Below are 16,632 nucleotides of genomic sequence, written 5' to 3'. Positions count from 1 at the left end.
TGAGTGGGACAACGTCCACTCATACAACGGGATCGAATTGAATGGAAAACGTTAAAACCGACAAACGCGTAATGACACTACCACCAACCAGTGCCAGCTCTCACGGCTAGCCGTGCCGTGCATTGAACACACTCAGCTTCGTCGACTCCCACACACACATCCTTGCGAGCCGCAAATCTCTCTGCAACTCGGCAAAATTAGCGAAATCCGTCACAAACGTCCCGTTTCTAACATAACTGACCATCATTCCTGGGTATCCGACGTTGAGTGTCCTCTTTCATTCGACAAGTTGCGGCGTAGCGCGCAAGTGGCTGGCTACAAGATGCCGAAGTCGCCACTTCCAGCGCCGTACGCAGCACTCGCCACTCCTCGCGCCGTCGACACCAAGCGTTTCCCCGTGGCCCCAAACAAGCAGGAAGATGACACATCGCTGTCGTTCCTGGCGCTCTACCGCTTCGCCACGCCCTCCGACAAGCTGCAGCTTGTGCTGGGCGCCGTGATGGGTGGTCTCAACGGCGCCATCTTCCCGTGTATGGCGCTGGTCTTCGGCACGGCCATCGACGCCTTCGCCCAGGCGGATGGGGGCGTGGACCGAGACGCAGTGAACAGAGCCGCGCTCTACTACTTCTTCATCGCTGTAGCGCTCTTCGTGACCGACTGCCTAGCCTACACCCTCTTCTGCAACGCTGCAGAGACGCAGATGAAGGCTCTGCGCAGCCACGTGTTCGCACACCTGCTGTATATGGACGTGGGCTGGTACGACCAACGCGACGCCTTCGAGCTGTCCAGCAGGATTACAGGAGATACCGTCAAGATCAAGGACGGCATGGGCCAGAAGCTCAGTGACTCCATCAAGTTCACGTGCCAGTTCTTCGTGGGCTACATCATCGGCTTCGCGCGCGGGTGGGACATGACGCTCGTCATGGCCTGCGTCATGCCCGTCATGGTACTCTCGCTCAAGTACATGGTGCGGCTCTTCCGCAAGCGAGCTGTGCTGTCCCAGCAAATGTACGCGGAGGCTGGAGCTGTGGCCGAGGAGACGCTGGGCTCCATCCGCACCGTGGCCTCGCTCAACGGGGAGATCCGGGCGATCAACAAGTACAATGAACGCGCCGTGTTGGTGGAGACGGGCAACATCGCCATTTGCAAGCGCTCGGCTTGTGTTTTCGGCTGCATGATGGGCAGTGTGTGGCTCATGTACGCGGCTGGGCTCTGGTACGGAGGATCAAAAGTGGCGAGAGCGGAGGCGTCACCCGGAACGGTATTTCAGGCCTTCTTTGGGGTGTTGATGGGGACGATTTCGCTTTCACAGATCTCGCCGAATATCACTGCAGTCGCCGAGGCGAAAGGTGCTGCAGCTACGATTTACAAGATCCTGGACACTGCGTCGGCGATCGACGCTTCCAGAGATGACATTGGCGGCAAGCCGGAGGATTGTGCTGGACGCATCCAAGCGACCAACGTCAACTTCACGTACCCGAGTCGCCCCGACGTACAGATCCTCAACGACTACAACGTCACCATTGAGCCTGGCCAGACTGTCGCTTTCGTGGGCTCCAGCGGCGGTGGTAAGAGCACTCTCATCTCACTGCTTGAGCGGTTCTACGACCCGAACGAGGGCTCCATTCTGCTTGACGGCCGCGACGTCAAGACGCTGAACGTCAAGTGGCTACGCTCACAGATCGGGTTGGTGTCACAAGAGCCTGTGCTGTTCGCCACCACCATTTTCGAGAACATCGCAGCGGGTGGGGACAACATCACACGAGAGCAAGCCGTGGCTGCGGCCAAACTAGCCAACGCGCACACGTTCATCATGACGTTGCCGCAGCAGTACGACACTCTGGTGGGTGAGAAGGGGGTGTCGCTGTCTGGTGGACAGAAGCAGCGCGTGGCTATCGCGAGAGCTATTGTGCGCGAACCGAAGATCTTGGTGCTGGATGAGGCGACGAGTGCGTTGGACGCGGAGAGTGAGCGTGTGGTGCAGGCGGCTTTGAACGACTTGATGGCCAAGACGAAGATGACGACGTTGGTGATCGCACATCGGCTGAGCACCATTCGCCATGCTGACAAGATTGTCGTGGTGAATGCTGGTCATGTTGTGGAGGAAGGTCCTCACGACGAGTTGGTGGCGCTTGAGCATGGGTTCTACCGGAAGCTGTACACAATCCAGGAGGAGAAGGCACAGGAAGAAGCCGAAGCGGCAGCGTCCGCTCTCATTCAAGCCGAGCTTGACGCAGAATCAAAGTTGTCTCGCAAAGTGAGTAGCCGGTCGATTGGGAGTGACCGACTTGTGAATGCAGCAGTTTTGAAAGAAGTGAATGAGGACGCGCCGGAAGGAACATTTACTATCGTAGACGCGTTGGAGTTTAGCCGACCGGAGCGCAAGTTCTTCATCACAGGACTGATTGCCGCCGGTATCAATGGCTTCTCAATGCCTTGCTCTGCCATCTTGATCAGTGAAATGGTTGCGAGTATGACTACGGCATATACGAACTATCAAACGTACGGGCTTCAGTCGTACTTAGACCACCTCTCTAGTGATATTACGATTTATGGCGTCTGCTATATTGCAGGAGCGGCGGTGCTGTTGATCACCAACGCCACCCAAAACTTCTGCTTCCGGTACATGGCTGAGAAACTGACGTCGAGGCTGCGTGGCATTCACTTTTCGGCGCTATGCCGACAGAACATCGCGTTTTTCGATGAAAAGAAGAATGCCACTGGAGCTCTTGCCGCGGATTTGTCGACGAATGCTACGAAGGTAGCAATGATTTCAGGAGACTCGCAAGGCCGTGTTGTGCAGGCAGCATTCACGTTTGTTGCAGCGCTGGTCATTTCATTCACGACTGGGAGTTGGCTGCTGACTCTGGTGATGCTCGCGGTGTTTCCACTGCTTATCATGGGCCAAGTCATTCGGATGAACCACGTTCGCCACGGAAATGTATTATCCGATGAGCTGGCGGATGTTGGTGCGCACGCATCGGAAGCGCTCACTAACATCCGGACCGTGGTGTCAATGGGCATGGAGAAGTCCACGACAGAAACGTTTATGAATCTGCTTGAGGAGCCATTAGCAAGTGGCCGCCGAGAAGCTCGCCTGAACGGTGTCGCTTTGGGATTCAGCTCGTTCATCGTTTTTGCTACGTATTCGCTCGTCTTCTGGTACGGTGGAAAGCTTGTTGACGAAGGAGATATCACATTTGCGAAGCTCATTCGGACGCTGATGGCGATTATGATGTCGGCTCAAGGTGTAGGAAGCGCAGCCTCGTTTCTTGGTGACTCAGACAATGCTGTTAAGGCGGGAAAAGCAATTGTTGCGATCAAGAATTTGGAGCCGCCTATTGACTCCTTCGACGAGTCCGGCACGCAACCAGCTCATCTGGAAGGCAAAATCGAGTTCAGGAACGTCCTTTTCCGGTACCCGACGCGACCCGAAGTCACCGTACTACGAAACTACAACCTCACCATCGAGGCCGGACAGACCGTCGCTTTCTGCGGACCCAGCGGCGGAGGCAAGAGCACATGCGTCTCGCTCATCGAGCGGTTCTACGACCCCGTCAATGGTCAGGTGCTTCTAGACGGTGTCGATACTCGCGAACTCAATCTCAACTGGCTGCGCAGTCAGATCGGACTGGTCGGACAGGAGCCCACACTCTTCATCGGCACCATCGCCGACAACATCGCGTACGGACTCACGGACAAGCCCACGCAGCAAGACATCGAGGAGGCGGCTCGGATGGCCAACGCGCACGACTTCATCACCAAGTTCCCGGACGGCTACGCGACCCAAGTGGGGATGAAGGGCGAGCAGCTGTCGGGCGGTCAGAAGCAGCGTATCGCCATCGCGCGAGCCATCCTCAAGAACCCCAACATCTTGCTGCTGGACGAAGCCACGAGCGCACTGGACTCGGAGAGCGAGAAGGTGGTGCAGGAGGCGTTGGACAAGGTGGTGGCGTTGAAGCGGCGCACGACGATCATCATCGCGCACCGGTTGTCTACGATCCGCAAGGCGGACAAGATCTGCGTGGTGAGCGGTGGCAAGATCGCGGAGCAGGGCACGCACCAGGAGTTGATCAAGGAGAAGGGCATCTACACGAAGCTGGTACAGCAGTCAACAAATTAAATAGCGAGAGACCTCTACGAAGTTGGTTTAACGTAAACGAGTGCAGTGCAAGTTGGTATGATGGAATTTTTAGAGCGTTGTCAACATTTCTCATACCAGGACCGGTTTCAAAAGGCAACCGGCACATGCAGGAGTGATGGTACGTTGGTGGTAATCCTAACCTAAATCAATACCAATAACTACGCACCATCGCCCAATTGAGTTAGGTTAGGATTACCGCGTATGCACTGATGTAATATGCTTTTGGACACTTTTGTATTGAGTAAAGACGAATTATGTAGCATGTTACATACAATCCGCTCGGCACAATCGTAATTTACCTTAGTACGTGGTCGGAATAATCATTTTACTTGCCACCGCATGACTGACGGCCGCACCTTTTCAATCTGTCATTCCCAAACGCGCCTCCAAGTCCTCAAGCCACCAAGTGTCCTCAAGTCAACCAGTGAATCCACGAATGGCCCCACCACCACTCAAGACGGACGACGTCCCACCGACGGAATTCACACAGATTGTGACCCCAACTTCTCACAAAAAAGCCCCCAACCCAAGTGCACAAGACGTCGATGATCAAGTCTCGGAGACCAAGACCAATGACGAAATCGAGAGCGTCGCGTTCTCGCAGTTGTACCGGTACGCCACCCCAATGGACAAGGCTCTGCTTGGTCTGGGGGTGGTTATGGCCGGCATCGGTGGGGCTCTTGTCTCGTGCATGGCCATCGTGTTCGGCAATGCCATCAACGCCTTCGCTCAGGCGGACGGCGGAGTCGACCGTGATGCAGTCAATTCGGCCGCTTTGGGCTTTTTCCTCATCGCCGTCGCGCTGTTCGTGGCGGAGTATGCGTCGGGGGTGATCTTCGCCTACACCGCCGAGAGACAGATGAAGGAGCTGCGTGCGGAGGTGCTCCGCCACTTGCTGTACTTGGACATCAGTTGGTACGACAAGAGTGACCCACTGCAGCTCTCGAGTCGTCTGACGGGCGACACGGTCAAGGTCAAAGACGGCATGGGCCAGAAGCTCGGCGACGCGGTTAAGTTCGCCTGCCAGTTCTTCGCCGGGTACGTCATCGGCTTCGTGCGCGGGTGGGATATCACCCTCGCCATGTCCTGCTTGATGCCGCTCATGGTCGGGTCGATGGGGGTTCTGCTGAAGATCATACAGAAGCGAGCTGTGCACTCGCAGCAAATGTACGCGGAGGCCGGAGCAGTAGCCGAGGAGACGCTAGGCTCCATTCGCACGGTGTCCTCGCTGAATGCCGAGAAACGAGCGATCGCCAAGTACAACGAGCGTGCGTCTGCTGCGGAAGAGACCAATATTCAGGTCGGAAAGCTGTCGTCGATTGCCTTCGGGTTCTTCATCGGTTGTGTCTGGCTCATGTACGCGGTTGGTCTCTGGTACGGCGGGTCGAAGGTGGCGCGGGCCGAAGCCTCGCCTTCCGACGTGTTCCAGGCATTTTTCGGCGTTTTGTTGGGGACGATGTCACTCGGTCAAATCAAGCCCAACATTTCTGCCATCGCCGAAGCGAAAGGTGCTGCAGCTACGATTTACAAGATCCTGGACACTGCGTCCGCCATTGACGCTTCCGACGAACACAAAGGAGAGAAACCTGACCACTGCGCCGGACGCATCCAGGCGACCAACGTCAACTTCACGTACCCGAGTCGCCCCGACGTACAGATCCTCAACGACTACAACGTCACCATTGAGCCTGGCCAGACTGTCGCTTTCGTGGGCTCCAGCGGCGGTGGTAAGAGCACTCTCATCTCACTGCTCGAGCGGTTCTACGACCCGAACGAGGGCTCCATTCTGCTTGACGGCCGCGACGTCAAGACGCTGAACGTCAAGTGGCTACGCTCACAGATCGGGTTGGTGTCACAAGAGCCTGTGCTGTTCGCCACCACCATTTTCGAGAACATCGCAGCGGGTGGGGACAACATCACACGAGAGCAAGCCGTGGCTGCGGCCAAACTAGCCAACGCGCACACGTTCATCATGACGTTGCCGCAGCAGTACGACACTCTGGTGGGTGAGAAGGGGGTGTCGCTGTCTGGTGGACAGAAGCAGCGCGTGGCTATCGCGAGAGCTATTGTGCGCGAACCGAAGATCTTGGTGCTGGATGAGGCGACGAGTGCGCTGGACGCGGAGAGTGAGCGTGTGGTGCAGGCGGCTTTGAACGACTTGATGGCCAAGACGAAGATGACGACGTTGGTGATCGCACATCGGCTGAGCACCATTCGCCATGCTGACAAGATTGTCGTGGTGAATGCTGGCCATGTTGTGGAGGAAGGTCCTCACGACGAGTTGGTGGCGATTGAGCATGGGTTCTACCGGAAGCTGTACACAATCCAGGAGGAGAAGGCTCAAGAGGAAGCCAATGCGGTAGCGGCGACTCGAATTGAGCCCGAAGGAAACCAACCACTGAAAGCGAGGCGACTGAGCAGCCACTCTGTTAATGGCGATGAAGCTGATCTGAAGACGTTCGCTTCGAGCTTGGAAGGAGACGAAAGCACGACCAAGTTTTCAATTTGGGATGCTATCGCGTTCAGCCGCCCGGAGAGAAACACGTTCGCAGTTGGGATACTTGCATCGGCGATCATGGGCTGCGCGATGCCCATCTCGGCTGTCCTTATTAGTGAAATGCTCGTGACGATGACGACCAAGTACGCCGAGTACCAGTCTTCGAACTCAACGTCTTCTCTCGATGACCTCAAGCACGATGTGATGGTCTATGGACTTTGCTACTTCGGGGGTGCCGTTGTTGTGTTTGCCAGCGCGTTCGCGCAGAATTACACCTTCAAGTACATGGCCGAGAAGCTCACGTCGCGACTGCGAAGCATCCACTTCACTGCGCTTTGTCGCCAAAACATCGCGTTCTTTGACGAGAAGAAGAATGCCACGGGCGCGCTCACGACTGATCTGTCGACAAATGCAACGAAAGTCGCTCTCATCTCGGGAGACTCGCAGGGACGCGTCGTGCAAATTGTGTTCACGTTCGCGGCAGCTCTGGTGGTTTCCTTCTCGATGGGAAGTTGGCTGCTGACGTTGGTGATGCTGGCGGTGTTCCCGTTCCTTGTTGTGGGCAACGCGGCACGCGGGAAACACATGAAGACAGCCGGAGGTCTCTCTGACGAGCTGTCCGATGTCGGCGCGAAAGCTTCGGAGGCTCTCAGCAACATTCGAACGGTGGCCTCTCTCGGCCTGGAGAAATCGCTTTCTGGCAAGTTCTCCGACCTTCTCCAGGAGCCTCTTTCTCGCGGTCGCCGGGAGGCACACGTGAATGGACTCGCTTTGGGCTTCGGATCGTTCATCCTCTTTGCTGCGTACGCGCTGGCCTTCTGGTATGGCGGCAAGCTGGTCGACGACGGCGATATCACATTCAAGGAGTTGACGAAGACTCTCATGGCTATCATTATGTCAGCACAAAGCATTGGGATGGCCGCGACATACATTGCAGACTCCGACCATGCTCTTAAAGCAGGCAAGGCCATCGTGCAGCTTCGAGACCGATCTCCCCCCATTGATTCCTTCGACGAGTCCGGCACGCAACCAGCTAATCTGGAAGGCAAAATCGAGTTCAGGAACGTCCTTTTCCGGTACCCGACGCGACCCGAAGTCACCGTACTACGAAACTACAACCTCACCATCGAGGCCGGACAGACCGTCGCTTTCTGCGGACCCAGCGGAGGAGGCAAGAGCACATGCGTCTCGCTCATCGAGCGGTTCTACGACCCCGTCAATGGTCAGGTGCTTCTAGACGGCGTCGATACTCGCGAACTCAATCTCAACTGGCTGCGCAGTCAGATCGGACTGGTCGGACAGGAGCCCACACTCTTCATCGGCACCATCGCCGACAACATCGCGTACGGACTCACGGACAAGCCCACGCAGCAAGACATCGAGGAGGCGGCTCGGATGGCCAACGCGCACGACTTCATCACCAAGTTCCCGGACGGCTACGCGACCCAAGTGGGGATGAAGGGCGAGCAGCTGTCGGGCGGTCAGAAGCAGCGTATCGCCATCGCGCGAGCCATCCTCAAGAACCCCAACATCTTGCTGCTGGACGAAGCCACGAGCGCACTGGACTCGGAGAGCGAGAAGGTGGTGCAGGAGGCGTTGGACAAGGTGGTGGCGTTGAAGCGGCGCACGACGATCATCATCGCGCACCGGTTGTCTACGATCCGCAAGGCGGACAAGATCTGCGTGGTGAGCGGTGGCAAGATCGCGGAGCAGGGCACGCACCAGGAATTGATCAAGGAGAAGGGCATCTACGCAAGACTGGTGGAAAAGGCAACGTCGTAGAATCGGCGTACCCATGCTAACGTGCATGTTGAAGCCGCATATTTTTCCAATCGAATGATGGTTTCCCAAAAAAAGCATTGGTGGCTATCTCTTTTTATTTTACTACAACGTACTCCTTTCGCTTGAGTCTCCGAGGCTATTTGCGTTGAGGGCTGGCGACTATAACTGTAGTTGCGGCATGTGGCCAAACGGACCGACGGAGACGCAGGATTACGCGCAAAACTAAAAAAAAATACTTGGACGCGGAAGAAACGGTCTGTAACTCTGCAGGCCAAGGCACAATCCTAACAAAGGCCAATGCATCGAGTTCAGGTGTCGGTATGAGAGCTCCATTCGTTTTGCTAGAGCTGCGTTGCCCGTACGACACCTCGTTACGCTGGACGGATGGGCGTAAACCAAGTCGAAACCAACTGATCTCGGCGTTCGCAGAAGGTTTCCTTATATAGTATAGGGTCCTGCCATCACCGTCTTACCCGTGCGAGGCAGGCACCTCACCTTTATCACAGTTCTCAATTGTCAAGGTCGTCGACACTACACTCGGAAGCTCAGATTCAATCGTCAATGGCGCCGCCGCAGCTCCACCCGGACGCTATAGAGCCTGGTGGCGATGGAGTCGACTATGTCCAAGTGGTGACCCCGCGAGCCAACAATCCAGCCCCCGACGTGCCAATCGTGGCCTCCAAAGTCTCCGAACTCAAGTCTCCAACTGCCACGGTGACCCAGGAACGTGGTGAAGCTGCCACGAAGGACAAGGAGAAACTGCCGACTATTGCATTCAGGGAGCTGTACAGGTATGGAACGACTGCAGACAACCTGCTATTGTCCATCGGCGTGCTCATGGCGGGTGCGAACGGAGCCTTGTTCCCGTGTATGGCGCTGGTCTTCGGTGACGCTATCGGAGCCTTCGCACAAGCGGATGGCGGCGTGGATATGGACGCTGTCAACTCGGCTGCGCTAGACTACATGTACATCGCCATCGCACTGTTCATTACCGACTACGTCGCGTACGTCGTCTTCGTCAACTCGTCCGAGAGGCAGATGAAGGCGCTGCGAGACGCGGCATTCAAGCACATGCTGCATATGAACATCGGCTGGTACGACAGCAGTGACCCGTTGACGCTCTCGAGCCGGCTCACGGGAGATACTGTCAAGATCAAAGACGGCATGGGTCAGAAGCTCGGCGACTCGGTTAAGTACACTTGCCAATTCATCACAGGCTACGTGATCGGCTTCGTACGCGGGTGGGATATGAGTCTGGTCATGGCGTGCGTCATGCCGTTCATGGTGGCGTCTCTGGGCGTCCTGATGACGAGTCTACGCAAGCGCGCGGTGCACTCGCAGCAAATGTACGCGGAGGCCGGTGCAGTAGCGGAGGAGACGTTGGGATCCATTCGCACAGTGTCTTCCCTGAACGCGGAGAAGCTGGCGATCGACAAGTACAACGGGCGAGCTGCCAAAGCTGAAGAGACGAACATCCAAATGGCCAAGTTCTCCTCTGCGGTGTTCGGACTCTTCATGTGCAGCATTTGGCTCATGTATGCGGCGGGGCTTTGGTACGGCGGATCGAAAGTTGCCCATGGAAAAGCCACGCCAAGCGAAGTCTTTCAGTCCTTCTTCGGTGTGCTCATGGGAACCATCTCTCTTGGGCAGATCACGCCAAACATTTCGGCCGTCGCCGAAGCGAAAGGCGCCGCTGCTCAGATCTACAAGATCCTGGACACGACGTCCTCTGTCGACGCCTCCAAAGCAGATGAAGGCGAGAAACCTGACCACTGCGCCGGACGCATCCAGGCGACCAACGTCAACTTCACGTACCCGAGTCGCCCCGACGTACAGATCCTCAACGACTACAACGTCACCATTGAGCCTGGCCAGACGGTTGCTTTCGTGGGCTCCAGCGGCGGTGGTAAGAGCACTCTCATCTCACTGCTTGAGCGGTTCTACGACCCGAACGAGGGCTCCATTCTGCTTGACGGCCGCGACGTCAAGACGCTGAACGTCAAGTGGCTACGCTCACAGATCGGGTTGGTGTCACAAGAGCCTGTGCTGTTCGCCACCACCATTTTCGAGAACATCGCAGCGGGTGGGGACAACATCACACGAGAGCAAGCCGTGGCTGCGGCCAAACTAGCCAACGCGCACACGTTCATCATGACGTTGCCGCAGCAGTACGACACTCTGGTGGGTGAGAAGGGGGTGTCGCTGTCTGGTGGACAGAAGCAACGCGTGGCTATCGCGAGAGCTATTGTGCGCGAACCGAAGATCTTGGTGCTGGATGAGGCGACGAGTGCGTTGGACGCGGAGAGTGAGCGTGTGGTGCAGGCGGCTTTGAACGACTTGATGGCCAAGACGAAGATGACGACGTTGGTGATCGCACATCGGCTGAGCACCATTCGCCATGCTGACAAGATTGTCGTGGTGAATGCTGGCCATGTTGTGGAGGAAGGTCCTCACGACGAGTTGGTGGCGATTGAGCATGGGTTCTACCGGAAGCTGTACACAATCCAGGAGGAGAAGGCTCAAGAGGAAGCCAACGCAGTAGCAACTTCGTTGGCTGAAGCGAACAGTGGAGAACCTCACACGGAGATACGGCAAAAGAGAAGCAGCCGGTCGGTTATTAGCGAGCACCTGGAGGAGAACAAGATGGCACAGCTAGACATGGATGTTGAGTCGGAGAAGTCATTCACGCTCTTCGATGCGATGGCGTTTTCCCGCCCAGAGAGACCTGCTTTTATTGTCGGGATAATCGCTGCTGCTGTCATGGGTTGCGCTCTGCCGAGTTCCGCCGTTCTCATCAGTGAGCTGGTGGCAACCATGACAACAAATTACACGCTGTACAAGGTGTCGAACGTCCAATCCGCGCTAGATGATCTCAAGCACGATGTCATGGTGTATGGGCTCTGCTACGTCGGTGGGTCCCTTGTCATGTTCCTGGCTGCGTCCACGCAGAACTACTGCTTCAAGTACATGGCCGAGAAGCTCACATCCCGACTACGAGACATCCATTTCACTGCGCTCTGCCGACAGAATATCGGCTTTTTCGACGACAAGAAGAACGCAACCGGAGCCTTGACAGCCGATCTATCAACAAATGCGACCAAAGTTGCTCTGATCTCGGGCGATTCGCAGGGTCGGGTCGTGCAGGCAGTCTTCACGTTTGTGGCAGCTCTGGTGATTTCGTTCACGACAGGCAGTTGGCTGCTGACGCTGGTGATGCTGGCAGTGTTTCCATTCCTGATTGCCGGCCAAATGGTCCGAATGCGTCAGATGAAATCATCCGGTCACTTGTCCGACGAACTGTCGGCCGTCGGCGCACACGCGTCGGAAGCTCTTAGCAATATCCGGACGGTTGTTTCTCTTGGCTTGGAGAAGTCGATCTACACCAAGTTCTCGGATCTTCTCGAAGAACCACTTGCTAGTGGCCGACGGGAGGCGCAGCTCAACGGAATCGCTCTGGGTTTCAGCTCCTTCATTCTGTTTGCGACGTACTCGCTCGTCTTCTGGTATGGCGGCAAGTTGGTGCACGACCGTGAAATCAACTTCAAAGAACTCATGCGGACGCTCATGGCTATCATGATGTCGGCCCAGGGAATCGGCAATGCGACTTCTTTCATGGGGGAATCCGACAACGCTCTCAAGGCTGGCAAGGCTATCGTTGACCTCAGAGACCGCAAACCACCTATCGACGCATTCCAACAAGATGGCCGCAGACTCGACCAACTTCAGGGGAAAATCGAGTTCAAGAACATTTTGTTCCGGTACCCGACGCGACCCGAAGTCACCGTACTACGAAACTACAACCTCACCATCGAGGCCGGACAGACCGTCGCTTTCTGCGGACCCAGCGGAGGAGGCAAGAGCACATGCGTCTCGCTCATCGAGCGGTTCTACGACCCCGTCAATGGTCAGGTGCTTCTAGACGGTGTCGATACTCGCGAACTCAATCTCAATTGGCTGCGCAGTCAGATCGGACTGGTCGGACAGGAGCCCACACTCTTCATCGGCACCATCGCCGACAACATCGCGTACGGACTCACGGACAAGCCCACGCAGCAAGACATCGAGGAGGCGGCTCGGATGGCCAACGCGCACGACTTCATCACCAAGTTCCCGGACGGCTACGCGACCCAAGTGGGGATGAAGGGCGAGCAGCTGTCGGGCGGTCAGAAGCAGCGTATCGCCATCGCGCGAGCCATCCTCAAGAACCCCAACATCTTGCTGCTGGACGAAGCCACGAGCGCACTGGACTCGGAGAGCGAGAAGGTGGTGCAGGAGGCGCTGGACAAGGTGGTGGCGTTGAAGCGGCGCACGACGATCATCATCGCGCACCGGTTGTCTACGATCCGCAAGGCGGACAAGATCTGCGTGGTGAGCGGTGGCAAGATCGCGGAGCAGGGCACGCACCAGGAGTTGATCAAGGAGAAGGGCATCTACGCAAAACTGGTTGAGCACGCGGTGAATTAGGCTGCTGGCATTTTAATACATTAAAATCTCCATGTGAACTTCTGTTGGCTTGCTGGTATTCGTGCACTAAGCACGCTATGAGTCATGCGATTGCGTGCCGAATCGTGCTGTCTGGTTGGTTCTGAATGCAGTCGGCATCAGCCTGTGTGATCGGCTGGAGCAAATTGCTTTCTCAGCCGACACACAGATATTAGGGTATAATGTGCATACATGTAGCAGCCTCATCAGCACAAGACATTAGTTAGAACACATGAAAGTGATATCGTATTCGCAATGGGTTTGCCGACGCACCTTCTAATGCTTTCCCGACCAGGGAATCCCACCAAAATGTCACGGCAATTTGTAGCGGGGTGCCTTAGCACTGCTATCCGGATAAGTTAGCTGTCGCGTGCATTGGCTGCCGAGCCTCAGAGGTTGGACGAACCTGTCGTACCAAGTTGTGAATTTCTTGCCTCTGATTGCCGTCCCGGAAAACCTCATGGCCAACAAGCGACTCGCACACACGGCGCGAAGCTGTCATGCAGGCGCTGTCGATCATACTGTACGTATATCCGTCTAATACAACACGCTAGTCGAGCGTGGATAGGCACGACTCCAGCCGCTGGACGCGAACGGCATCTTGATGAGGTCTTAGGCCGAGGTGAGCACTCACGTACTGTATGTATACGTGTGCATGTACATGTAATACTGTAGTTCTCTTGAGAGGTACCTCCACGTCAGTGCAGCCGACCGACTTCGTTGAAGCTAAGATCTCCAATTCATTCAGACGGTTTCGACATACCATACCCTTGGACATAACATGAGTCCACTTTAATTAATCAAGCAATAAGAGCTTGTAATATCTAATAACGTCTTGAATTGCATAATTAGAGGACGCCATTTAGTAAGTCTGCGCTCTGTACTACTCCCCACCAAAAGCCAGATACAGAAATCGACTCGTCTACATGTATCAGCTGAAAGCGCTGGACGCTCGCCATTAAGTCATTCGACCGCGATGGATGCCGGTGAAGGTTATCGCGGCCGAATCCCGTTCGCGCCGCTGCGATTGACCTTTGAGGAGCAGGAGCGATGCCAGGAGCTCACTTTGAACCTGCTGGACCGCACACTGCGCAGCTACGACGAGCGGGACGCCACCACGCACGGGACGCCGCGCCACCACTCGAGCCTGGACAGCGCGCGCTGGAAGCACCACAAAACGCAGGACGACGCGTCGCTCTATTCGGAGCGCGACCACGGCGGACGTCGAGACCTGCACATGCCCGGGGATAATTGGGAGAGCCCGGCGGTGCTGCTCGCCGTGGGCACCATCCAGGCCAATCTAGACGACGTCATGCTCGGCCTCACGACGCAGACGTTCGGGGACATGCGGGTGCGAGCCGCGTCCATTGGGTCGCACGATGTGAGCGGCGCGACGCTCGCGAAGTTGTCGGGCCCAATTGAGGACGACCCGTTCCAGAGCTTGAGCATCATGTGGATGGTAGGCGAGCAGGGCTGGCCGCTTAGTATGGTCGTTCGCCCGAGAGATTTCATCACCTTGTCGGCGTCGGGAGTCATCACACGAGCGAATGGAGACAGACTTGGCTACGATCTCGTGCAGCCTGCACAGCTCCCGCAGTTGCCAGAACTCCCCAAGCCCATGACGAGAGGCAAGTTGATGTACGGCGCACTGTATCGCGAACAGCAGGACGGCACGGTGGATGTGTACATTCAAATGTACGTGGAGACGATGGGCCATATCTTGGATACAATTGTGATGAACGCCATGTGGATTGCCGTGTTGGGCTACTGGGAGACGCCGAAGCTCGCACTGGAGAAGAAACTGCAGTGGTGCATTCTGAACAGTATCAAGGACCCTGGTAGTAGGATGGCGGGGACGTGGGCGGATCTTTCGTTCTGTGGCGTCTGCAAGGACAAGCTGAGGAGACATAGTCGCGGTCGAGATGGCCTTCCCAGCGCTAGCAACACTTGTGCAGTGTGTGCTACACTGATGTGCTCGAATTGCCGCGTGAAGAGATCATTCAAAGTCCTCACGAGTCAAAGGAAAGGCCCAGCTACAAGGAGCGTGCACGTCGTTGTGTGTCCTTCTTGTTTGTTGTTCGTGCGCCAGCAAAGTGCAGCGGAAACCGCGTGGCAGCAGAACCAGCTAAGGTTGATGCACTGTGCTAGTGATAGCGCAGATAGTGGTCGGCGAACGTGGGGGCTGCTTGACGACGCCTTGACACCTGCATGGTCTCCAGGTCGATTTTTTTCAATTTCCGAGAATTCATTCTGCTTCTCAGACGTCAGAAGTACATATAGCACTTAAGTACATTAACTTGGGTTTGGAGCGATAAAAGCCACAGAATTTCAGGTTTTGGTAAAGTTGCTTTCTCGCCATGACGGACGAAAAAGGTTACTGTATCCGGTCTGGTGAGCACCTCGTTATTATGTTACGGCGCATATGCTAGCCTCTTATAGTTTTCTAGTGCTCTGGGGGGGGGGAACCTTTGGACAGGAAATAGTGTACTACTCCTGGGGTTACGCCTAAAAACTATACGATTCTTGGGATAATGCTACGTTCGCCAGAACCTTCACCATCAGAGCAGTTGAGGAAGACGTCTGAAATGGAGAAGTGGCGGCCTGGTGACCATGCAAACATCAGTGCTTCGTCTACCAGTCCCCAAACAGGTCGATCGCTGCAGCAGGTGTCTGTCACCGAGTACTGGAGTCGATGCTGGTACTGCTGCCATGCGATTTCTCCCGCCCTTTGTTGATAGACGAGTCCCAAGCATGTTTGACACACAATGACAGATATGCTGCGAGTCGTTGCGCCTCTGCTTCGGCCGGTGGTGATTTTCAACGAGCGTTTGATACGGCACCTGGAGCACAGTACCGATGTACACACCGCACACACATCGGTAGCCCCGAAGCGCGAATTGTGGCTCCCTCTTCGCCGCGTGAACGCTGCGTTACAGCTGCTGCAAAGTGGCCGATCCGCGGATGTTGAATTCTGCGTGGATGCTGGATTCATCATGCTGCTGAGGATGCACCACTCCAGCTTCTTTTCTTCCGACAAACGCTGAGCTTTCCCAAACCCAAGGGCAGCGAGCGACATCGCGTTCATCACGACCGTATTCATAACAGAGCCCCTGGTATCCACGTGTAACTTGACGTAGACGTCTACTGATCCGTTTAGCTCTCGATACAGTGCGCCGTACACCAGCTTGCCTCGCACCATCGGCTTGAGAAGTGCCGGCAGCTGTGGCAACTGAGCAGGCTGCATGAGGTCATATCCAATGCGGTCGCCGTTAGCTCTGGTGATGACTCCGGACGCAGTTACGTTGACAAAGTCTCTCGGACACACGAGCATACTCAATGGCCACTTCTGTTCACCAATCATCCACACGACGCTCAAACACTTGAAAGGGTCTTCCTCCGTCGGTCCAAACAACTTGGCGAGCATGGCCCCTCTTAAATCCTGAGAAGCGACAGACGCCGCTTTTAGTTGCATGTCTGCAAACGATTGCGTTGTAAGTCCGAGCATAACGTCGTCAAGGCTCCCTTGAATGGTACCGACAGCAAGCAGTGCAGCAGGACTCTCCCAGCTCCCCCCTGGCGTCCGAAAGTCTTGAGTTCCCGTGTGGCCCAGTTCGCAGTAGAGCGATGCATTGTGCTGTGTCTTGACGCGTTTCCACCGCGAAGAGCCCAATCGTGAGTGATGGCGGGGAGATCTGTTCGTAGTCGCGTCTCGTTCATCATAGTCTCG

At 55.9% G+C, this 16,632-nt stretch overlaps 3 protein-coding genes across 4 annotated transcripts; all 3 read left to right on the top strand.

Moving 5' to 3' along the window:
• Window positions 1-322: 322 nt before the first annotated feature.
• Window positions 323-4,260, top strand: KRP23_9538 (ABC transporter B family member 3; the record flags this gene model as incomplete). The annotated part of the gene is made up of 3 exons (XM_067895102.1): window positions 323-1,568; window positions 2,574-3,248; window positions 4,223-4,260. 3 exons carry the CDS (start codon window positions 323-325, stop codon window positions 4,258-4,260), a joined length of 1,959 nt encoding a protein of 652 aa, XP_067742720.1.
• Window positions 4,261-4,580: 320 nt separating this feature from the next.
• On the top strand, window positions 4,581-12,887 carry KRP23_9537 (ABC transporter B family member 2; the record flags this gene model as incomplete). Of its 2 annotated transcripts, XM_067895100.1 has the most annotated exons (6): window positions 4,581-5,871; window positions 6,412-7,717; window positions 7,922-7,984; window positions 8,945-10,329; window positions 10,870-12,181; window positions 12,386-12,887. In XM_067895100.1, the coding sequence occupies 6 exons, from the start codon at window positions 4,581-4,583 to the stop codon at window positions 12,885-12,887; spliced, it is 5,859 nt and encodes a 1,952-aa protein (XP_067742718.1). The 2 variants fall into 2 exon arrangements, with proteins under 2 accessions (XP_067742718.1, XP_067742719.1); XM_067895101.1 differs by lacking the exons at window positions 7,922-7,984; window positions 8,945-10,329; window positions 10,870-12,181; window positions 12,386-12,887 and adding an exon at window positions 7,869-7,878.
• A 994-nt stretch (window positions 12,888-13,881) lies between these two features.
• KRP23_9536 (uncharacterized protein) lies at window positions 13,882-15,949 on the top strand (the record flags this gene model as incomplete). Its single annotated transcript, XM_067895099.1, has 2 exons — window positions 13,882-14,859; window positions 15,842-15,949. The coding sequence occupies 2 exons, from the start codon at window positions 13,882-13,884 to the stop codon at window positions 15,947-15,949; spliced, it is 1,086 nt and encodes a 361-aa protein (XP_067742717.1).
• Between the last annotated feature and the right edge of the window lie 683 nt (window positions 15,950-16,632).

This window comes from Phytophthora ramorum, assembly GCF_020800215.1.
Source record: "Phytophthora ramorum isolate Pr-102 chromosome Unknown Phyram_PR-102_s0008, whole genome shotgun sequence".
Classification (NCBI taxonomy): domain Eukaryota; phylum Oomycota; class Peronosporomycetes; order Peronosporales; family Peronosporaceae; genus Phytophthora; species Phytophthora ramorum.
This window is presented reverse-complemented; position numbering and strand designations above follow the sequence as displayed.